Consider the following 23,913-nt stretch of genomic DNA (forward strand, 5'->3'; position numbering starts at 1 on the left):
GTTTGGTCTGTGCTCACCTGTACCAATTGGTGAGGATATTATTCTCAAGCCTCCCCAGGAAAGGGGGGTGTAGGGGCTTAGGGTGATATTTTGGTGGAAATAGGAACTCCAAGTGGTCCTTTCCCTGAACCTTTGTCTAAATCACTTAGTGGTGGCAGCATACCATCCATCCAAGGACAAGGGATTTGTGCCTTGGGGAAGTTTTAACCTAAACTGGTAAAATAAGTTTAGGGCATCTTTCATGCGGGTCCCCACATCTTTACCCCAAAGTTCAGAGTGGGGAGGGAACCCTAACATAGCCTCTCTAATCTCCCTGAGCATTTCACAGTTACTATCACCATCCTGGTCAGTAGTATCTCTCTACTGCTACATTCTTATTATTAGAGCATGGAGTTACTATCCCTAGAGATTCTATAGCACAGTTTGGCAGGTAGATGGTGCAGTGGGTTGTAGGCCCATTGCTCACCCGAGGTCAGGAAGTAGAGCTGTGAGTCTCCATGGATTCCCACAGTGCCAGGCCCCAGGGCATCTGCCAGGAGGTTAATCATGGAGAAGGCGCCACTCATGAGCCCAAAGCCCAGGCCAGCTACTGTGGGACAGAGAAAACACATGTTGCTGAGCCCAGGGACGTCAGAGCCAGAGACTCTCAGAGAGGCTCCTTGACCTGTCTCCAATCCCCAGAGGCCTCCCCCACAGCCCTGCACAGGGACCCCACAACACTTGCCTCCATTCTGAGGGATCCCTGGTGAGAAATCTCCTTTTCCCAAGAGCCCCCTCCCCTCCTCTATGAGATGCTACCTCCACTCATCCCATATACCCCATCACACAAGCTGGGGTCAGCCCTGCCCCATTGAGGAACATACCATATGCCATCTGCTGGATGGAAATCGGGGAGCAGCCATCTTCACTGAGGGTCACCAGCCCTTCGACTGCCTTCCTGGACAGAGAAAGGAGAGAGTCCCAGTCACACCCCAGTGTACGGCTGCCCATGATGGGATTACTAGGCTGGTTGATAACAGTAACTGTGTAGACGTACTGTACTTGGATCTTTGCAAGGTGTTTGATTTAGCACCACACAATAGTCTGATTAAAAAATTACCTCTACGCAATACCAATGAAGCATAAATTAAACAGATTTAGAACTGGCTGACAGATCTCAGAAAGGAGTTTTGAGAAAGTAAGAATATTTCGTTATATTTTTATGAGTCCTGTCAGCCCATTTCCCCTATGTGCTGCATCATTGCCAAATGGGTGGAAAAGGGCTATCTGCTCTCAAGGCAGGCAAAGAAACAAAGGAGTGGGTGTCATCGAACTGTCTGGGCTTTAGGCTCCACGTCAATGTAGCATCTGAGAAGACAAGGGCAAATCCAATCCCTCAGACATTAACACCCAGTGACCAAGGCCCCAGAGGGTTTGGATTTCCCACCTCTCAGCAGAGAGGCTGAGAACTTTCCCCAGCTGGAGAATAAAGGACTGGGGAGGTATGAGATGGGGGGGATCAGAGCTGGCAGCTGGGAGGAGCCGGGCTCTCACCTGGAGTCTGACCAAGGAGGTCAGACAGAGACAGACAGAGCTTGAACCAAGGGGTTCTCTACAGCTTGGCTGGGTGCTGGGTTGGCCAGACTGGATGACGCTCTAACTGTCAGTTCTCTGGGCTACTCTAAGCGCTCCCTGTGCTGTGTCCAGGTGACTAATAAAGCCAACTGTTCTGGCAGTGCTGTGTGAGTGTCACTGCAGATGCTGGGTGAGATGCATTAATCCCTGCAGAGTGGACAAGTCTCCATCAGGGTCTGTCTCAGTGTGACTTGCTGAGCAGAGCTCACGGGGTGAAGCAGGGGGGCTGCAGGCCCAGAGGTCCAGTCTCAGGAGGTGGTTACACTGGAGAAAGAGTGAGACCCCCTCAGGGGGTCTGGCCCACTGATGGGCTCTTCCCAGAGACTGTTCCATGGCTCTGTGACAGCTGTTAAGAGGGAATCATAACTGAGTGGGGCATTTCTGGTATGGTTCTAAGCCCGATGCCATTCAATTTTTTTATCAAAGGATCTGGAAGTAAATATAAATATCACTGCTTATAAAATTTGCTGATGACAAAGACTGGCAGAATGGTAAATAATGACAAGGAGAGGACAGTCACAAATTAAAAACTGGATAACTGATAGAGAATCATCTCTGAACAGGACTATTTCCAGTGGGGTCCCACCAGAATTGGTTCTTGGCCCTATGCTATTTAACCATTTTTCAATGACCTGGAAGAAAACAAAATCATCACTGATAAATTTTGCAGATGACAAAAAAGAATTGGGAGAGTGGTAAATAATGAAGAGGACAGGTCACTGATACAGAGCAATCTAGATCACTTGGTAAACTGGGTGCAAGCAAACAATAGACACATTTTAATATGGCTAAACATAAATGTATCCATCTAGAACAAGGAATGCAGGCCATACCTACAGAATGGGGGACTTTATCCTGGGAAGCAGTGACGCTTGAAAATATTTGGGGGGCGTGGTGGATAATTAGCTGAACATGAGCTCCGAGTGCGACGTTGTGATCAAAAGGGCTAATGCGATCCTGGGAGGCATGAACAGGGGAATCTCGAGTAGGGGCAGAGAAGTTATTTTGCCTCCGTCTTTGGCATTATTGGAACCACTGCTGGAATCCTGTGTCCAGTTCTGGGGTCCTCAATTAAAAAAAAAATGTTGATAAATTACAGAGGGTTCAGAGATGAGCCAGGAGAATGATTAAAGCATCAGAAAACCTGCCATATAGTGATCAACTCCAGGAGCTCAATCTATGTAGCTTAACAAAGAGAAGGTTAAGTGGGGACTTGATTCCAGTCTACAAGCACCTACATAGGGAACAAATATTTATTTAATAATGGGCTCTTCTATTTATCAGAGAAAGGTCTAACTCGATCCAAGGGGTCGAAGTATAAGATAGACAAAGTCAGACTAAGGTACAAATTTTTAACAGTGATGTTAAACAACCATTGGAACAGTTTACCAAGGGCTGTGGTGGTTTCTCCATCACTGACCATTTTTAAATCAAGATGGGATGTTTTTCCTCACAGCTCTGCTCTAGGAATTATTTCAGGGCAGTTCTCTGGCCTGTGCTCTGCAGAAGTTCAGATAGATTCATAGATTCTAAAGAGAAGAGTGGACCACTATGGTCATCTATGTATAAACAGGTGATTAGTGAGGAGGAAGTGATTTTAGCTTTTTATACTGCATTGGTTAGGCTGCTACTGCATCCAGTTGTGGGGTTCACATTTTTAAAAGGATGTTGAAAAACTAAACAGGGTGCAGAGAAGATCCACAAAAATAATCCAAGAGCCGGAAAAATGTTTTACAGCGAGAGACAAAGAAAGACTGAGAGGAAACTAAAGACCCTCACGGGGAGAAAATACCAGGTACTAAAGGGCTCTTTAATCAAGAGGAGAAAGGCAGAAAAGAACCAATGGCTGACAGTAAATGGCTCAGCACAGGAGTGACTGGATGACAGTAGCTGGCCTGTGCTCTGCAGGGGGTCAGACTAATGATGCCTTCTGGCTCAAACACTATGAATCCTGGGTTTTAGGCCTGGCTCTGACACTACCTCGCTGGGCCATGCAGTTTGAGCCCAGGCATGAAAGGGTTTTTGATACCAAATAGGGAGATGCTGTAGTACAGGGTAACTGTGTTTAGAGCCAGCCCTGGCCCCTCACTGCCACCTGGTTTAGGCTTATGAACTTGGCCACATTTAGCAAGATTCCCTGTCCTGGGGTGATCCATTCCCCGTTCTCCCCCCCTCCCCAGCTTCTGGCAGTCAGAGGCTTAGGGTGACCTATGGGGTTGCATCCCTGACCATCTTGGCTAATAGCCCATTGATTGACCTACCCTACTTTTCCAGTTCTTTTTTGAACCCAGTTATAGTTTTGGCCTTCACAACATCCCCTGGCAAGGAGTTCCTCAGGTTGACTCTGCATTGTGTAAAGAAGTACTTCCATATGTTGATTTTAAACCTGCTGCCTGTTAATTTAATTGGGGGACCCCTGGTTCTTGTGTTACACAATGAGGTAAATAACACTTCCCTATTCACTTTCTCCACATCAGTCATGATTTGATAGACCTCCCTTATCTCCCCCCTTAGTCACCTCTTTTCTAAGCTGTACAGTCCAAATATTTTAAATCTCTCCTGGTACAGAAGCTGTTCCATACCCCTGATCATCTTTGTTGACATTCTCTGAAGCTTTTCCAGTTCCACTATACCCTTTTTGAGATGGGACCACCAGAACTGCACACAGTATTCAAGGTGTGGGCAAACCATGGATTTATATAGTGGCATTATGCTATCTACAGTCTTATTTTCTATCCTTTTCTTAATGGCTCCCGACATTCTGTTTGCCCTTTTGGCCTCTGCTGTGCACTGAGCTAAAGAGTTCAGGGAACTACCCACGGTGACTTCAAGCTCTTTCTTTCGTGAGCAGTCACAGCTCGTTTGGACCCCATCCCTGCCTATGTTTAGCTGGTACAGATGTATATCAACCGTGAGCAGGTCACTTCCTTTCACTGTGCCCCTCTTTGTCGGTTTAGACAGTCAGCTCCTTGGGGCAGGGACTGTGTCTCAGGCTGTGTGTAGCACTGAGCACAAGGCCCCATTCTCATAATCCAAAGGAGGCAGATTTGTGGCCTGAGAGGCACCTTTGTCCAGCAGGCAGCATTAATCCTTGGTGCCCTCTGATGCCCTGAAGGTAAATGGGAAATAGCATCATAGAACTGGAAGGGACCTTGAGAGGTCATCTAGTCCAGTCCCCTGCACTCAGGTATTATCTAGACCATCCCTGACAGGTGTTTGTCTAACCTGCTCTTAAAAATCTCCAATGATGGAGATTCCACAACCTCCCTAGGTGATTTATTCTAGTGCTTAACCACTCTGACAGTCAGGAAGTTTTTCCTAATGTCCCACTTGATCAGGTGGTTCTGCAGTTTCTTTGAGACCGTGTGACAAGCTGTCAGCATAGTCTGTGTGGTATGTAGGTTGTAATGGAGTGGAAATCTATCAACTTCATGAAAAACTTGTACAGATACAGACAGACATCATCTTCCTTTCCAAATGCAAACAGGTGGACATCGTACCAAAAGGACTGAAAGTAAAAAATCCATTACAATCTACATACCACACAGACTATGCTGACAGCTTGTGCCACACGCTCTCAAAGAAACTGCGGAATCACCTGATCAACATCCTCTACAGCAAACAGGGAAAGATTAAGAATGAGCTCTCAAAAATAGATACTCTCATAAAAAAACCAACCTTCCACACAAACTTCCTCGTGGCTGGATTTTACTAAAACTAGACAAGCCATTTTCAACACACACTTTGCTTCTCTACAAAAGAAAAAGGACACTAAATTATCTAAACTACTACATGCCACAAGGGGCCACAGCAATGGTTCCCTTAACCCACCCAGCAATATTGCTAATCCATCCAACTATACTCTTAACCCAGCAGAAGAATCTGTCCTATCTCGGGGCCTCTCCTTCTGCCCCTCCACCCCTACGAACATGATACAGTTCTGTGGTGACCTAGAATCCTATATTCGACGTCCCCGACTCAAGGAATATTTCCAACACACCTCTGAACAACATACTAATCCACAGAGACCTCCCTACCAACACTACAAAAAGGATTCTAGGTGGACTCCTCCTGAAGGTCGAAACAGCAGACTGGACTTCTACATAGAGTGCTTCCACCAATGTGCACGGGCTGAAATTGTGGAAAAGCAGCATCACTTGCCCCATAACCTCAGCCGTGCAGAACACAATGCCATCCACAGCCTCAGAAACAACTCACGAAAGCTCATGCTCAAATAAATTGGTTAGTCTCTAAGGTGCCACAAGTACTCCTTTTCTTTTTGCGAATACAGACTAACACAGCTGTTACTCTAAAACTCTGACATCATAATCAAAAAGGCTGACAAAGGAGGTGCTGTTGTCATCATGAATAGGTCGGAATATGAACAAGAGGCTGCTTGGCAGCTCTCCAACACCACTTTCTACAAGCCATTACCCTCTGATCTCACTGAGGGTTACCAAAAGAAACTACAGCATTTGCTCAAGAAACTCCCTGAAAAAGCACAAGATCAAATCCGCACAGACACACCCCTGGAACCCCGACCTGGGGTATTCTATCTGCTACCCAAGATCCATAAACCTGGAAATCCTGGGCGCCCCATCATCTCAGGCATTGGCACCCTGACAGCAGGATTGTCTGGCTATGTAGACTCCCTCCTCAGGCCCTACGCTACCAGCCCTCCCAGCTACCTTCGAGACACCACTGACTTCCTGAGGAAACTTCAATCCATCGGTGATCTTCCTGAAAACACCATCCTGGCCACTATGGATGTAGAAGCCCTCTACACCAACATTCCACACAAAGATGGACTACAAGCTGTCAGGAACACTGTCCCCGATAATGTCACGGCAAACCTGGTGGCTGAACTTTGTCCTCACCCATAACTATTTCACATTTGGGGACAATGTATACCTTCAGATCAGCGGCACTGCTATGGGTACCCACATGGCCCCACAGTATGCCAACATTTTTATGGCTGATTTAGAACAACGCTTCCTCAGCTCTCGTCCCCTAATGCCCCTACTCTACTTGCGCTATATTGACGACATCTTCATCATCTGGACCCATGGAAAAGAAGCCCTTGAGGAATTCCACCATGATTTCAACAATCTCCATCCCACCATCAACCTCAGCCTGAACTAGTCCACACAAGAGATCCACTTCCTGGACACTACAGTGCTAATAAGCGATGGTCACATAAACACCACCCTATACCGGAAACCTACTGACCGCTATTCCTACCTGCATGCCTCCAGCTTTCACCCAGACCACACCACACGATCCATTGTCTACAGCCAAGCTCTACGATACAACCGCATTTGCTCCAACCCCTCAGACAGAGACAAACACCTACAAGATCTCTGTCAAGCATTCTTACAACTATAATATCTACCTGCTGAAGTGATGAAACAGATTGACAGAGCCAGAAGAGTACCCAGAAGTCACCTACTACAGGACAGGCCCAACGAAGAAAATAACAGAACGCCACTAGCTGTCACCTTCAGCCCCCAACTAAAACCTCTCCAACACATTATTAAGGATCTACAACCTATCCTGAAGGACGACCCATCACTCTCACAAATCTTGGGAGACAGGCTACAGACAGCCCCCCAACCTGAAGCAAATACTCACCAGCAACCACACACCACACAACAGAACCACTAACCCAGGAACCTATCTTTGCAACAAAGCCCGTTGCCAACTGTGCCCACATATCTATTCAGGGGACACCATCACAGGGCCTAATCACATCAGCCACACTATCAGAGGCTCGTTCACCTGCACATCCACCAATGTGATATATGCCATCATGTGCCAGCAATGCCCCTCTGCCATGTACATTGGTCAAACTGGACAGTCTCTACGTAAAAGAATAAATGGACACAAATCAGATGTCAAGAACTATAACATTCATAAACCAGTCGGAGAACACTTCAATCTCTGTTCACTCGATTTCTGACCTCAAAGTGACTATCCTTCACCAAAAATCTTCAAAAACAGACTCCAACGAGAGACTGCTGAATTGGAATTAATTTGCAAATTGGATACAATTAACTTAGGCTTGAATAGAGACTGGGAGTGGTTGAGTCATTATACTAAGTGAAACTATTTCCCCTTGTTTATTCCTCCCCCCCCCACTGTTCCTCAGACGTTCTTGTTAACTCCTGGAAATGTGCTGAAAATGGCCCACCTTGATTATCACTTCAAAAGGTTTTCTCTCCCCCCACCCCACCTCTCCTGCTGGTAATAGCTCATCTTAAGTGATCACTCTCCTTACAATAAGAAAAGGAGGACTTGTGGCACCTTAGAGACTAACCAATTTATTAGAGCATAAGCTTTCGTGAGCTATGCTCTAATAAATTGGTTAGTCTCTAAGGTGCCACAAGTCCTCCTTTTCTTTTTGCGAATACAGACTAACACGGCTGCTACTCTGAAACCTCTCCTTACAATGTATATTTTTTCATGGTCTGCATGTATATAAAATCTCCTCACTGTACTTTCCACTTTATGCATCCGATGGAGTGAGCTGTAGCTCACGAAAGCTTATGCTCAAATAAATTGGTTAGTCTCTAAGGTGCCACAAGTACTCCTTTTCTTTTTGTGAATACAGACTAACATGGCTGCTACTCTGAAATTAATCATTTTTGTTGCTCGTCTGTACTTTCTTCAATTTGTCCACATCTTTCCTGAAATGTGGTGCCCAGAACTGGACACAAGACTCCAGTTGAGGCCTAATCAGCACAGATTACAGTGGACGAATTACTTCTCGTGTCTTGCTTACAACACTCCTGCTAATACATCCCAGAATGATGTTTGTTTTTTCTGCAACAGCGTTACACTGTTGACTCATACTTAGCTTGTGATCCACTATGACCCCCAGATCCCTTTCTGCAGTACTCCTTCCTAGACAGTCATTTCCCATTTTGTGTGCGTGCGCAACTGATGGTTCCTTCCTAAATGGAGTACTTTGCATTTGTCCTTATTGAATTTCATCCTATTTACTTCAGACCATTTCTCCAGTTTGTCCAGATCATTTTGAATTTTAATTCTATCCTCCAAAGCACTTGCAACCCCTCCCAGCTGGGTCGTTCGCAGACTTTATACGTATACTCTCTATGCCATTATCTACATCATTGATGAAGATTTTGAACAGAATCAGACCCAGAACCGATCCCTGTGGGACCCCACTTGTTATGCCCTTCCAGCATGACTGTGAACCACTGATAACTGCTTGGAAAACCGTTCCCAGAGAGTAGTTATGTACCCATCTTATAGTAGTTCCCATTTAGGTTGTATTTCCTTAGTTTGTTTATGAGAAGGTCATTGAGACAGTATCAAAAGCCTTACTAAAATCAAGATATACCACATCCCCCCTACCACCAAGGCTGGTTACCCTGTCAAAGAAAGCTATCCGGGCTGGTTTGACACTATTTGTTCTTGACAAATCCATGCTGACTGTTACTTATCTCATTATCTTCTAGGTGTTTGCAAATTGATTTCTTAATTATTTGGTAATTCATTGAGGGCAGGGCCCAGTCTTTACCCAGATCAGGGCTGTGCTGGCAGCTGGCCAGGGATCTGAGGGTTATGCCTGATTTTCAGTGCAGGTTCAACTGCCTGTGAACATGCATAAGAGAACAGCAGCTCCTGGCATCTGGGATGGGGGGAGGGTGGGGAAGGGGTCGCTTTAAAATAAGGTTCTTGCACCTCCTCCATCCTGCAAATCAATGTGAATTTGCCTGAAGCCTCCTCTGGCTTCTCCTGCCAGGGAGTGTCTGGAGAGGATGAGGCCAGGCAAGCCACACGAGAGTTGCACTGACTGGAAGCTGTTTATGAGGCCTAGAGCTGAAGGCTCCCAGGGGCTTTGAGATGCACAAATGCAAGGACTTTCTGTACAGATTATACAGGAGGCAGGATGGCCTTCAGGCTAAAGCCCAGGAATGGGAGTCCGATATGGGGTCTGTTAGTGGCTGTGCTCCGACACACGCTTCCTAACTCAGTTCCCCATCTGCTAACACTGGCGGTTAATAGTGCCCTGCTCCGAGGGGCCGCAAGGCTGAGTTCAGCAGGGTTTGTGAAATGCTTCGAGAGCCTTGGATCCGCTGTACTAGAGTCAGGGAAAGAACAACTGGAAGAACCGCAGCGCTGACCTGCTCCATCCACATAGGGAACCAACCCTGCAGACAGCCCCGCAACCTGAAGCAAATACTCACCAACAACCACATACCACACAACAGAACCACTAACCCAGGAACTTATCCTTGCAACAAAGCCCGTTGCCAACTGTGCCCACATATCTATTCAGGGGACACCATCACAGGGCCTAATAACATCAGCCACACTATCAGAGGCTCGTTCACCTGCACATCCACCAATGTGATATATGCCATCATGTGCCAGCAATGCCCCTGTGCCATGTACATTGGTCAAACTGGACAGTCTCTACGTAAAAGAATAAATGGACACAAATCAGATGTCAAGAACTATAACATTCATAAACCAGTCGGAGAACACTTCAATCTCTCTGGTCACGCAATCACAGACATGAAGGTCGCTATCTTAAAACAAAAAAACTTCAAATCCAGACTCCAGCGAGAAACTGCTGAATTGGAATTCATTTGCAAATTGGATACTATTAATTTAGGCTTAAATAGAGACTGGGAGTGGCTAAGTCATTTTGCAAGGTAGCCTATTTCCCCTTGTTTTTTTCCTACCCCCCCCCCCCCAGACGTTCTGGTTAAACTTGAATTTAAACTTGGAGAGTGGTCAGTTTGGATGAGCTATTGCCAGCAGGAGAGTGAGTTTGTGTGTGTGTGTGTGTGTGTGTGTGTGTCCCCGGGGGAAAAAAAGGGGGGGGGAGAAAGCCTGGATTTGTGCTGGAAATGGCCCACCTTGATTACCATGCACATTGTAGGGAGAGTGGTCACTTTGGATAAATTATTACCAGCAGGAGAGTGAGTTTGCGTGTGTGGTTTTTGGAAGGGGGTGAGAGAACTTGGATTTGTGCAGGAAATGGCCCACCTTGATTATCATACACATTTTGAAGATAGTTGTCACTTTGGATGGGCTATTACCAGCAGGAGAGTGAGTTTGTGGGGGGGAGGGGGTGGAGGGTGAGAAAACCTGGATTTGTGCTGGAAATGGCCCAACTTGATGATCACTTTAGATAAGCTATTACCAGCAGGACAGTGGGGTGGGAGGAGGTATTGTTTCATGATCTCTGTGTGTATATAATGTCTGCTGCAGTTTCCACGGTATGCATCCGATGAAGTGAGCTGTAGCTCACGAAAGCTCATGCTCAAATAAATTGGTTAGTCTCTAAGGTGCCACAAGTCCTCCTTTTCAGTTCCTGACCGTTTGCCAACAGGGAACAGACATTCTGGGTTTCATGGAGGAATCACTGGGCAAGGCTCGCTGGCCTGTGCTATGCAGGAGGGCAGACTGGATGATCATAATGGCCCATTCTGGCCTTGCTTTACCAATCTCTGACTAAACAAAGGGAGGGACCCAATTCCCAGAAGAGTGACTCTGCGCTTCCGGGCCAAGGCCGGGAGAGCCTTGCGCAAACAGGATCAAATCGTTTGCAATTAGAACCCAATCTCCACTGAGCAAAACATGGAACTTTTGTAATACACTATCACCACCTACTGGCTACTGTAGGGAATGCAGTTCAGGAACCTGAGAACCAAGTCCTGATGCACAGATCTGGGTGTCAGATCAGGTGAAGTGGGGGGCTGCCCCGCCCACCCTCACCCCAGAAAAATCTGAAGAGACCTTCTATAAAAGTTTCTCTTGGGCTGAGCCCAGCAGACGTGTGCAAGCAAGTAGAGTTGTGAACCACCAAGGCCATGGTATCGGCCCCTCCAGAGTGGGAGTAATAGGAGCATCCTGGACCCAAGACCAGAATCCAAAGAACATAGAAACTGTCTGCTGATGAGATCCGATCCCAAACTTCTAAGTAACTGCCTCATTGCTCTTTACCTGGGTCTGAGCCTTTTAGTTCAGAATGAGCACAAATGATAACAGATGGGCATAATACCATCTCAGGCATTGCTTGTCACCTCTACAAGCTCAGTCAGGACTTAAGGCAGAGCCCTGAAATCACCTTCAAGCCGTCCCCGCCACTCCATGCTTTTGTTCTATGTACAGACCTGGGCCTGGATTCTGACCTGAGCTTGGAGGGGAGAGGAAGATGGTTGTATACAGCCTTTGCAGTCCCCTGAGACTGGGACTGTCCAGGGATCATAGAATACCAGGGCTGGAAGGGACCTCTGGAGGTCATCTAGTCCAACCCCCTGCTCAAAGCAGGACCAATCCCCAACTAAATCATCCCAGCCAGGGCTTTGTCAAGCTTGACCTTAAAAACTTCTAAGGAAGGAGATTCCACCACCTCCCTAGGTAACGCATTACAGTGTTTCACCACCCTCCTAGTGAAAAAGTTTTTCCTAATATCCAACCTAACCGCCCCCCCCCACGACAACTTGAGACCATTACTCCTTGTTTCAGAGTCACAGCCGTGTTAGTCTGTATTCACAAAAAGAAAAGGAGTACTTGTGGCACCTTAGAGACTAACCAATTTATTTGAGCATGAGCTTTCGTGAGCTACAGCTCACTTCATCGGATGCATACTGTGGAAACTGTAGCAGACTTTATATATACACAGAGAATATGAAAAAATACCTCCTCCCACCCCACTGTCCGGCTGGTAATAGCTTATCTAAAGTGATCATCAGGTGGGCCATTTCCAGCACAAATCCAGGTTTTCTCACCCTCCACCCTCCCACACAAATTCACTCTCCTGCTGGTGATAGCCCATCCAAAGTGACAACTCTTTACACAATGTGCATGATAATAAAGTTGGGCCATTTCCTGCACAAATCCAGGTTCTCTCACCCCCTCACCCACCTCCCAAAAACCACACACACAAACTCACTCTCCTGCTGGTAATAGCTCATCCAAACTGACCACTCTCCAAGTTTAAATCCAAGTTAAACCAGAACATCTGGGGGGGGGGGGGTAGGAAAAAACAAGAGGAAATAGGCTACCTTGCATAATGACTTAGCCACTCCCAGTCTCTATTTAAGCCTAAATTAATAGTATCCATTACTCCTTGTTCTGTCATCTGCTACCACTGAGAACAGTTTAGATCCATCCTCTTTGGAACCCCCTTTCAGGTAGTTGAAAGCAACTATCAAATCCCCCCTCATTCTTCTCTTCCGCAGACTAAACAATCCCAGTTCCCTCAGCCTCTCCTCATAAGTCATGTGTTCCAGTCCCCTAATCATTTTTGTTGCCCTCCGCTGGATGCTTTCCAATTTTTCCACATCCTTCTTGTAGTGTGGGGCCCAAAACTGGACACAGTACTCCAGATGAGGCCTCATCAGTGTCGAATAGAGGGTGTTGGCAATGCCCCTACTTATACATCCCAAAATGCCATTGGCCTTCTTGGCAACAAGGGAACACTGTTGACTCATATCCAGCTTCTCATCCACTGTAACCCCTAGGTCCTTTTCCGCAGAACTGCTGCCGAGCCATTCGGTCCCTAGTCTGTAGCGGTGCATGGGATTCTTCCATCCTAAGTGCAGGACTCTGCACTTGTCCTTGTTGAACCTCATCAGATTTCTTTTGGCCCAATCCTCCAATTAGTCTAGGGACCTCTGTATCCTATCCCTACCCTCCAGCGTATCTACCTCTCCTCCCAGTTTAGGGTCATCTGCAAACTTGCTGAGGGTGCAATCCACACCATCCTCCAGATCATTCATGAAGATATTGAACAAAACCATCCCCAGGACCGACCCTTGCGGCACTCCACTTTATACCGGCTGCCAACTAGACATGGAGCCATTGATCACTACCCATTGAGCCCGACAATCTAGCCAGCTTTCTATCCACCTTATAGTCCATTCATCCAGCCCATACTTCTTTAACTTGCTGGCAAAAATACTGTGGGAGACTGTGTCAAAAGCTTTGCTAAAGTCAAGGAACAATATATCCACTGCTTTCCCCTCATCCACAGAGCCAGTTATCTCGTCACAGAAGGCAATTAGATTAGTCAGGCATGACTTGCCCTTGGTGAATTCATGCTGACTGTTCCTGATCACTTTCCTCCCCTCTAAGTGCTTCAGAATTGATTCCTTGAGGACCTGCTCCGTGATTTTTCCAGGGACTGAGGTGAGGCTGACTGGCCTGTAGTTCCCCGGATCCTCCTTCTTCCCTTTTTTAAAGATGGGCCTTTTTTTACATTAGCCTTTTTCCAGTCGTCGGGGACCTCCCCCGATCGCCATGAGTTTTCAAAGATAATGGCCAATGACTCTGCAATCACATCCGCCAACTCCCTTAGCACTCTCGGATGCAGCGCATCCAGCCCTATGGACTTCTGCTCGTCGAGCTTTTCTAAATAGTCCCGAACCACTTTTCTCCACAGAGGGCTGGTCACCTCCTCCCCATGCTGTGCTGCCCAGTGCAGTAGTCGTGAAGACAGAGGCAAAAAAGCATTGAGTACATTAGCTTTTTCCACATCCTCTGTCACTAGGTTGCCTCCGTCATTCAGTAAGGGGCCCACACTGTCCTTGACTTTCTTCTTGTTGCTAGGTTTCAGAGTAACAGCCGTGTTAGTCTGTATTCACAAAAAGAAAAGGAGTACTTGTGGCACCTTAGAGACTAACCAATTTATTAGAGCATAAGCTTTCGTGAGCTACAGCTCAAGAAACCCTTCTTGTTACTCTTAACATCTCTTGCTAGCTGCAACTCCAGGTGTGATCTGGCCTTCCTGATTTCACTCCTGCATGCCCGAGCAATATTTTTATACTCATCCCTGGTCATTTGTCCAATCTTCCACTTCTTGTAAGCTTCTTTTTTGTGTTTAAGATCAGCAAGGATTTCACTGTTAAGCCAAGCTGGTCGCCTGCCATATTTACTATTCTTTCTACACATTGGGATGGTTTGTCCCTGTAACCTCAATAAGCATTCTTTAAAATACAGTCAGCTCTCCTGGACTCCTTTCCCCCTCATGTTATTCTCCCAGGGGATCCTGCCCATCAGTTCCTTGAGGGAGTCAAAGTCTGTTTTTCTGAAGTCTGCTGCTCTCCTTTCTTCCCTGTGTCAGGATCCTGAACTCGACCATCTCACGGTCACTGCCTCCCAGGTTCCCATCCACTTTTGCTTCCCCTACTAATTCTTCCCGGTTTGTCGAGCAGCAGGTCAAGAAGATCAGACCAGTCCCTGGCATAAATTCAAGCTGCCTGAGGCCTGCTCTAATTACACCTACTGACCATGATGCAAAGGGCAGTCAGGAATACCTGAAGTGGAGAGGTGCTCTGGCCACATCCCTACATGGAGTCCAGCATAGAGCCACTGCACTTGTGCGTCACCCAGGAATTCTCCTCCTTGTGCAGGGGGGTGCCAACGTAGCCAGTTAAACCAGAATTAGGGGGCGTAAGAACCAGGCCCCAAGTGTGTGTCTTGAGCAAAAGAATCCTGGTGAGCTGAGTACCCAGGGCACCATTAGCTGCTCAGTGCTCCAGGCTTCGGGATGAAACATAGCACTATGGAAGCGTCGCAGCCGGGAGTTGCAGCAGACACTCACACATAGAGAAGAAAGTGGCCTGTTTCAAGATTGCTGTGGGAATATGAAGAGTCCCTTTAGGAGAAGTCCCCGCCCAAACTGTAACCTCCACCTCCACTTAGCTGCTTCTCCCCAAGCGCCTCCACCCTTCCTTCGGTGCATCCCCCCTTCAGACCTGGGGAGCTCAGCAGTGGGGGGGTCCCTGCAGGACGGGGGGAGCTGGCAGAGGGCAGCGATTTGCTCTCATCCAGTTACTAGATGGATGGATTCCAAAGCTGGATGGGTGCACTGTAACACGGAAAAGCAAAACTCCCCACCCCAGCCACATGAGGACATCAGAATCCGCCCCAGCTTCTCAGTTGTTCAATACACATTACCATGTTTACAAAGCTGCGCAGACAACGGTTCCAGCACCTCCCAGCAATGGAGTAATCCACCCGTTCTTGCCACCATGACCTGAACAGTTCTGCCCCTCCTACCCTTATTGCAACATGTATATCCAGCTTCCTCCCTGCGGCGTCCGGCCTTCACCCACCTGCACTCAGCATGCCTAGGCCCAGTACTGAAGATGGAAGTTTGCCTACCCTGGGTAGGCCAGGGAGGTGGCCCGTGCCATTAGGGAAGCCGTACAATAATCTACACATCAGAGGTCTTGTCTACATATCAGGCAAGACCGCTGTGGCCAGTGCTTGGGATGTAGCATCCTGGCCTGTGACTCAGCCAATCCATCCCTGATCCCTTATTACCCATCATAAATGGTCCACAACAGACTCGGACCTCTTCCACCAGCCCACTGGGAGCTGCATACCGCCCGCTGCACCGTTCACCCTCCCAGTACTGGACAGAGATCATGCGCTCAAGGCAAAAGCGGAGACCAGCTCTTCCATGTCTGTCCTGAATGCAGCGGGACAGTCAGCAGCCCCTGGTGAGATGGGCCAGATTTTCACAAGAGATCAGCTCCCACGCAGACACCTAGATAATGGTCAATTTCAGGCACACACAAGCACCCAACATGCTGAGCTCTTTGTAACTCCGGCCCAAGGGCTCTCACAGGACTGTACCTACCACAGGCTGGAGATGCGGGGTCAGGTGATACGCAGATTATTGTACGGCTACAGAATGAGGAATGCACCTCACTGCTGTAGTAGGGAAGCTAGCAGGATGCAGAGGAATGCTGGGTCGGGTCGTGGCTTGGAGCAGGATGCAGTGTAAGCATTGCCAGATTCTCAGGCACACTGGATTTTTCCACTACGCTAATTTCTTGGCTTTCCCCCTTTGTGGTAAAGCAGCACTCGTAAGAATGTTGCGTTAAATGAACAGGAATCAAAAAGACAATGGAGAGGTGACTTGCTTACAGTGTGTCAGTGCCTTCCTGGGAAAACAATGCCATGTACCAAAGGGCTCTTTAGTCTAGCAGAGATGGGCTGAACAAGACCCAACACTGGAAGCTGAAACTGGACAAATTCAGGTTAGAAATTAGGCACAAATGTCTAACAATGAAGCTGATGAACCATTGGAAGAAAGTCCTATGGGCAGTGGTGGATTCTCCATTGTTTGGAGTCGGATCAAGCTTGGATGTCTTTCTGGAAGCTGCTTCAGCCAAACACAAGTTATCGGGCTCCGTGCAGAGGGAACTGGGGAAAATTCAATGGGTTGTGCTACACAGGAGCTCAGACTAGATTATTTAATGGACCTTCTGACCTTAAAACTAGATGAATTTAATCACAATTATGATTCTATTTACTATTAGTATTGCAGGAGCACCTAGGGGCGGGAGCTCAGGGCTCCTTTGTGCTGGGCACTCTAAACACCTGTAACAAAAACAAGAGAGAGAGAGTCCTTGCACCACAGAACTCACAGTCTGACTACGTAATGAGAGACATCAGGTGAATCAAACAGACAAGCGGGGTGGGGCAGCAGGGTGAGTGTAAAGTCCTGGCTTGTGCAATAAGCAGTGCAGTTACAGTTTGGACTGACAGTCTACAAAGGCAGGTAGTGTGAGGCACCCCACACCACTCCTTACCTGAGCAATTTGTAGTAGAGAAATCGAAAGGCCTCCTGTAGGAGCACGGAGAACAGGACCCCGAATATTAGGAGGCCCTTCTGCAGTGGCTCATCTCCTGGGTCACTGGCTTTAACCGCAATGAACCAGACTAACGATGACAGGAGCAGGGAGACCAGCCAGAAAAAGGCCCTGAAAGAGAGACAGGCCATTTTGGAACGTGCAGCACCATACTGCCTGCCTGCTTCAGACAGCCACCCAGGCTGGGCAGTGTGGAAAGGGCCCCACTATCTGCACATCAGTGGGGTGCAGCTCCCAGGCCTGGTCAGGCTCGGCAGAGCTAGGGGTGGGGAGAGGTGTGGATACCTGTGGCAGGAGTCTCAGCTGGTGGAAATCTGTGACTCCCATGCGCCAGCCGAGAGAACGAATCTGTGCTGAAATCTCTCTGCAAGAGCATGACAGATCATGTGCTCGGCCCCTCCAGACAGAGGACTGGTGCTCTCCTGCCACCGTCCATAGCAGCCCCTCTGAGAGCAGCAGGATGCAGTGCCCAGACCAATGGGGGGCCCAGAAACATGGGAAGTGGCAGAAAAACCCTACTGCTAACCCAACTCAAGATCCTGCAGTGCATGGACAGAGGACCCCCCCATCTGGTGTCCACCCCATGACAGACACACCACTCAAATCACCGAGTGCGCAGGGACTGCGCCCTTAGCAGCAGCTCCAAAATGAGGCCCTTGTGCTCCTCAGCCAGGGAGCAGACTGGGGCAGTTAGTGCCCCACCTGAAGCACACGGCACTCAGAGCAGAACATAGCAAACATCTGGAACACCTGGTAGCAAGTGAAAGACACGCAGCCCCCATCACTGCAGGTCTCAGGCACGCTGGGTTCAGCAAGGGGAGCCAGGTCCCAAGGCAGCTGGCCCGCAGAGCTGAGGCCTGCGGCCCAACACACACAGCACCATACCTGTTAGAACAGAGGGGGGCAAACTACGACCCGTGGGCCACATCTGGCCCATCCTGCCCGGTCCTCGAGCTCCCGGTTGGGGAGGCTAGTCCCCGGCCCCTCCCCTGCTGTCCCCCCTCACCCGCAACCTCAGCTCGCAGCGCTGCCAGCGCTCTGGCCCGTTGCTCCTGCCAGGCAGTGCAGTGGCGTGGCTGCGAGCTCCTGCCGCTCTGAGCGGCATGGTAAGGGGGCAGGAGGGGGAGAGGTTGGATAAGGGAAAGAGGGTTCTGGGGAGCAGTCACAGGACAAGGAGCATGGGGGGGTTGGATGGGTTGGGGCTTCTCGGGGGGGGGGGGGCAGGGGCCAGGCTGTTTGGGGAGGCACAGCCTTCCCTACCTGGCCCTCCATACAGTTTGGCAACCCCGATGTGGCCTCGGGCCAAAAGGTTTGCCCAGTGCTGCAAAGAGAGCGAACGCCGACGGACAGCATGGCACATGTTTGCACTGCTGTAAATGACAGCACAAGGGAATGGTGACTTGTCCCACAGAGCATGCCCCATGATGGAGCAGTCTGCATCTCCAGTGGTGTCCGGTGGAGCTGCTGTAGGGCTCAGCCCCCGAAATCTGCAGAGGTGCTCAGCTCCTGTTCCCTGAGCTCCCCCATTCTCTCTGACCCAGGCTGCCCCAGATCCTTCTCTTGGGGCACAGGGGACTGTTGCTGGTCTGCCCCATAGAAAATATACTCGGACCTGAAACCTCCTCCTCTCAGGTCCTGCTTTTTTGATCTACCTGGCCCCCATTGTGCACACCTCACACTCTTTAGCGTACAAAAATTAAACAATACACAACAAATGGAAGAAAGGAGAAGGGGATGGCAATGGATTTAAATCAGAAGTTAGGAATTGTAGAACACTGAAACGGGACACAAAGAGAAACCTGTGGCCAGCAGAGATAAGGACAATAAGAATGTTTAAAATATGTTTGAAAGAACCAGAATCCTGACAATGGATTGGTCTATTACTAGATGGAAGTAGTAGAATTATCAAGAATAATGAGAAAAGGCAGAGGAGTTCAATAAATATTTCTGTTCTGTTTGTGGGAGACGGATATTGTAGGCTCATCATATGACAATATAACTCTTTCCATTCCACTACTTTCTCAGGAGAATGCCACACAGCAGCTCGATCAGTTAGATGATATTTTAAAACAGCAGGTCCATATAACCTGAACCCAAGAGTTTTAGAAAGGCTGGCTGAGGAGCTCATTGGACCGTTACTGCTGATTTTCAAAATGCCCTAGAACGCTGGGGAAAGGTACAGAAGGCTGGAAGAAAGCAAATAGTATGCCAATATTTTGAAAGGGTAAACAGCATGACCTGGGTAATTATGGGCTTGTCAGCCAGACATTGATCCTGGGCAAGATAATGAAGCAGCTGATATGGGACTCTAATAATGAAGAATTAGAGGAGGGTAATATAATTAATGCCAATCAGCATGGGTTTATGGAAAATAGATCCTGTCAAACTAGCTTGATGAGACATGGTGGGTGAGGTAATTTTTTTATTGGACCAACTTCTGCTGGTGAGAGAGACAAGCTGTCTTCACTCTCAGTACCTTTCCCAGACCTGAAGAAGGGCTCTGTATAAACTCAAAAGCTTGTCTCGCTCACCAGCAGAAGCTGGTCCAATAAAGGATATTACCTCACCCACCGAGTCTCTCATTCCTGGGACCAACATGGCTACAACACCATTGCAAACTAAGTTGAAATCACAGTTACTATTAACAAGGGGGAAGGAATGCAAGCAAAATAGGGAAAGAATAGATTCAAGACTATTTAGATAAGTAGATGTATTCAAGTCAGCAAGACCTAATGAAATTCATTCTAGTTCCTACTTACAGAACTAGCTGAAGCAATCTTTGAGAACTCCTAGAGGATGCGTGAGATCCTAAAGGATTGGAGAAGGGCAAACATAGTACCTATCTTTAAGAAGAGGAGCAAAGAGGACCACGGAATTACAAACCAGTCAACCTAACTTCAATACCTGGAAAAATACTGGAAGAAATTATTAAACAGATCAATTTATAAGTGTCTAAAAATAAACAGGGTTATAAGGAACAGCCAGCATGGATTTATCGAGAACAAATCATGCCGAACTAATCTCATTTCCTTCTTTGACAGAGTTACTGGCCAAGTGGATATGGGGAAAGCAGTAGATATGATGTATCTTTATTTTAGTAAGACTTTTGACAGTCCCATGTGACATTCTCATAAGAAAACTAGAAAAATGTGGTCTAGATGAAATTACAATAAGGCAAGTGCACAACTGGTTGAAAGACCGTATTCAAAGAGTCATTATCAATGGGTTGCTGTCAAACCAGGAGGATGTATCTAGCGGGGTCCTGCAGCAGACAGCCCTGGGTCTGGTACTGCTCAATTTTTTTCATTAATGACTTGGGATAATGGAGTGGAGAGTATGCTTATAAAATCTGCAGAAGACACCAAGCTGGGAGAGTTGGAAGCACTTTGGAGAACAGAATTAGAATTCAAAACAACCCCGACAAATTGGAGAATTGGTCTGAATTCAAGGAGATGAAATTCAATAAAAACAAGTGCAAAGTACTTCACTTGGGAAGGAAAAATCAAATGCACAACTACAAAATGGGGAACAACTGTCTAGGTGAGAGTACTGCTAAAAAGGATCTGGGGGTTAGAGATCCTGGGGATCACAAATTGAATATGGGTCAACCACATCATGCGGTTGCAAAAAGGCTGGTATCATTCTGGGGTGTATTAACTGGAATTGTGTACGAAAACCATGGGATGCAATTGTCCTGCTCTCCTTGGTGCTGGGTGAGGCCTCAGCTGGAGAGCTGCGTCTAATTCTGGGCGCCACCTTTTAGGAAAGGTGTGGAACACAGAATGTCGACCATGCTCACAGGATCCTGGGAAACAGAGACTCTAAAAAGCTTGGGGGGGGGTGCATAGGTGCTGGAACTAGGGGTGTAGGGGGTGCTGCAGCACCCCCTGGCTAGAAATGGGTTTCCATTATATTACAGTTTGGTTCAATGGCTCTCAGCAGCCCCACTATACAAATTGTTCCAGCACCCTGGGGGGGATGGATAATCAGCCAAACATGAGTTCCCAGTATGACAGAGTGGCCAAAAGAGCTAATGCGATCCTGGGATGTATAAACGGGAATCTTGAGTGTGAGTAGAGATTATTTTACCTTTTTATTTGGCAATGGTGCAACTACTGCTGGAATACTGTGTCCAGTTCTGATGCCTGTAATTGGTGATAATTTGGAGAAGGTTCAGAGAGGAGCCATGAGAATGATTAAAAAATTAGAAAAAATTAGTGATAAACTTTTAACAAAGAGGTGGTTAAGGTGTGATTTGATCAGGCTATAAGTACCCACATGGGGAACAAATGTTTAATAATGGGCTCTTCAATCTAGCAGAGAAAGGCATAACATGATCTAATGGCTGGACAGCGAAGCTAGACAAATTCAGACTGAAAAGAAGGTGTATGTTTTTAACAGTGAGGGTAATTAACCATTAGAACAATTTACCAAGGATCATGGTGGATACTCCATAACCTGACAAATTTTAAATCAAGAGCAAATGTTTTTTGAAAAGCTCTACTCTAGAGAGTATTTTGGGACAGTTCCCTGGCCTATGCTGTACAGGAGGTCAGACGAGACCTACAACCAGTGCTATAATCCCAACTGTACATACAAAATGACTGGATCTAAATTAGGCGTTACCACTCAAGAGAAAGATCTTGGAGTCATTATAGACAGTTCTCTGAGAACATCCACTCAATGAGCAGCAGCAGCAGTCAAAAAAGGTAACATAAGAACGACCGTACTGGGTCAGAGCAAAGGTCCATCTAGCCCATTATCCTGTCTTCTGACAGTGGCCAGTGCCAGGTGCCCCAGAGGGAATGAACAGAACAGGGAATTATCAAGTGATCCATCCCCTGTTGCCCATCCCAGGTTCTGGCACATAATTTTGGGAATCATTATGAAAGGGATAGTTAATAACATAGAAAATATCATATTGCCTCTGTATAAATCCAGAATATTCCCACATCTTGAATACTGCATACAGATCTGGTCACCCTACCTCAAAAAACATATATTGGGATTTGAAAAGGCACAGAAGAGAGCAACAAAAGTGACTGAGGGTATGGAACAGCTTCCTAATGAGAAGAGATTAATAAGACTGGGACTGTTCAGCTTGAAAAAGAGATGACTAAGGGGAGATGTGACAGAGGTCTATAAAATCATGACTGGTGTGGAGAAAGCAAATAAGGAAGTGTTATTTTCTCCTTCTCACAACACAAGAACTAGGAGTCACCCAATGAAATGAACAGGCAGCAGGTTTAAAACAAACAGAAGGAAGTATTTCTTCACAGAGCGCACGGTCAACCTGTGGAACTCCTTGCTATCACCAGCAGGAGAGTGAATTTGTGTGGGGGGGTGGAGGGTGAGAAAACCTGGATTTGTGCTGGAAATGGCCCACCTGATGATCACTTTAGATAAGCTATTACCAGCAGGACAGTGGGGTGGGAGGAGGTATAGTTTCATATTCTCTGTGTGTATATAAAGTCTGCTGCAGTTTCCACGGTATGCATCCGATGAAGTGAGCTGTAGCTCACGAAAGCTCATGCTCAAATAAATTGGTTAGTCTCTAAGGTGCCACAAGTCCTCCTTTTCTTTTTGCGAATACAGACTAACACGGCTGTTACTCTGAAACCTGTCATTCTTGCCAGAGGAGGCTGTGAAGGCCAAGAGTATAACAGGGTTTAAAAAAGAAGTAGGTAAGTTCCTGGAGGACAGGCCCAACAATGGCTATTAGCAGGGATGGTGGCCTTGGCCTCTGCTTGCCAGAGGCGGGCAATGGGCGACCGGGGATGGGTCACTGCGGGATTCGCCGCCTGTTCGCTCCCCGTGGGGCGCCGGCCCCTGACGGCGGACAGGACGCGGGGCTGGTCGGACCCTTGGCTCTGACCCCGGGGCACGCAGCAGGTCCGCCCGGGGCTCCGCCAGGGCCCCCCCCCCGGGGCTCCGCCAGGGCCCCCCCCGGGCCGCTCCCGCGCACTCACCCGGCGACGAGCACGATGACGCGCAGCGGGTCCCGCAGCACGGTGAAGAGCAGCAGCCCGAGCGCCGGCCCGAAGGCGATGAAGCTGCAGCCGAAGAAGACGGGGAGGGTCATGGCCGGGCCGGGCCGGGCCGGGCGGGAGCACCAGGGCTCGGTCAGTCAGTCGGTCGGGCTGCCGCTCCCGGTCCCGGTCCCGGTCCCGCCTCGCCGGCCCTGGCCCCGCCCCTTCCGGGGGCCTGGTGACATCACGTCCCGCAGCCCGGCCGCGTTAAAAGGGCAACGCCGGGGCGAGCGCTGGGCCCCTCCGCGGGGCCGCGCTGGTGACCCCGAGCCCCGCCTGGGGCCGCAGCGCGCGCCCCGGGGTGCGACGGACCCGCTCAGGCCGGGGGCCCCGCCCCTGTGACCCTCCCTCCTGCCGGGGCCGCGCGGGCTCCTGGGGGGCCGGGGCTCCCTCTGCCCTGCCCGGCACGCGCCTGGGGGCTGAGTAAAGGAGCCGGGCGCTGACCTCGGGGAGCCTGGGGTCGGCTGTGGGGGCGGGGCGGGGCGGGGCGGGTGGGGGGGGAGCCTGGGGTCGGCTGTGGGGGCGGGGCGGGGCGGGTGGGGGGGGAGCCTGGGGTCGGCTGTGGGGGCGGGGCGGGGCGGGGCGGGTGGGGGGGGAGCCTGGGGTCGGCTGTGGGGGCGGGG

At 48.6% G+C, this 23,913-nt stretch overlaps 1 protein-coding gene across 2 annotated transcripts in view; it reads right to left on the minus strand.

Moving 5' to 3' along the window:
* Positions 1-23,488, minus strand: part of LOC311520448 (gamma-secretase subunit Aph-1b-like) — a 28,690-nt gene extending 5,202 nt beyond the window's left edge. The window contains exons 1-4 of one of the 2 annotated variants that reach the window (XM_084627898.1): positions 23,231-23,488; positions 17,202-17,372; positions 864-937; positions 467-589 (exon numbers count right to left, since the gene is read on the minus strand). In XM_084627898.1, the coding sequence (XP_084484024.1) occupies positions 467-589; positions 864-937; positions 17,202-17,372; positions 23,231-23,343 (481 nt within the window). In that variant the 5' untranslated portion in view covers positions 23,344-23,488. The remainder of the gene's footprint in view (positions 1-466; positions 590-863; positions 938-17,201; positions 17,373-23,230) is intronic. The other variant, XM_084627899.1, reaches the window with a different exon arrangement.
* Between the last annotated feature and the right edge of the window lie 425 nt (positions 23,489-23,913).

Source organism: Lepidochelys olivacea (assembly GCF_965140295.1).
Source record: "Lepidochelys olivacea isolate rLepOli2 genome assembly, chromosome: 5".
Classification (NCBI taxonomy): domain Eukaryota; kingdom Metazoa; phylum Chordata; order Testudines; family Cheloniidae; genus Lepidochelys; species Lepidochelys olivacea.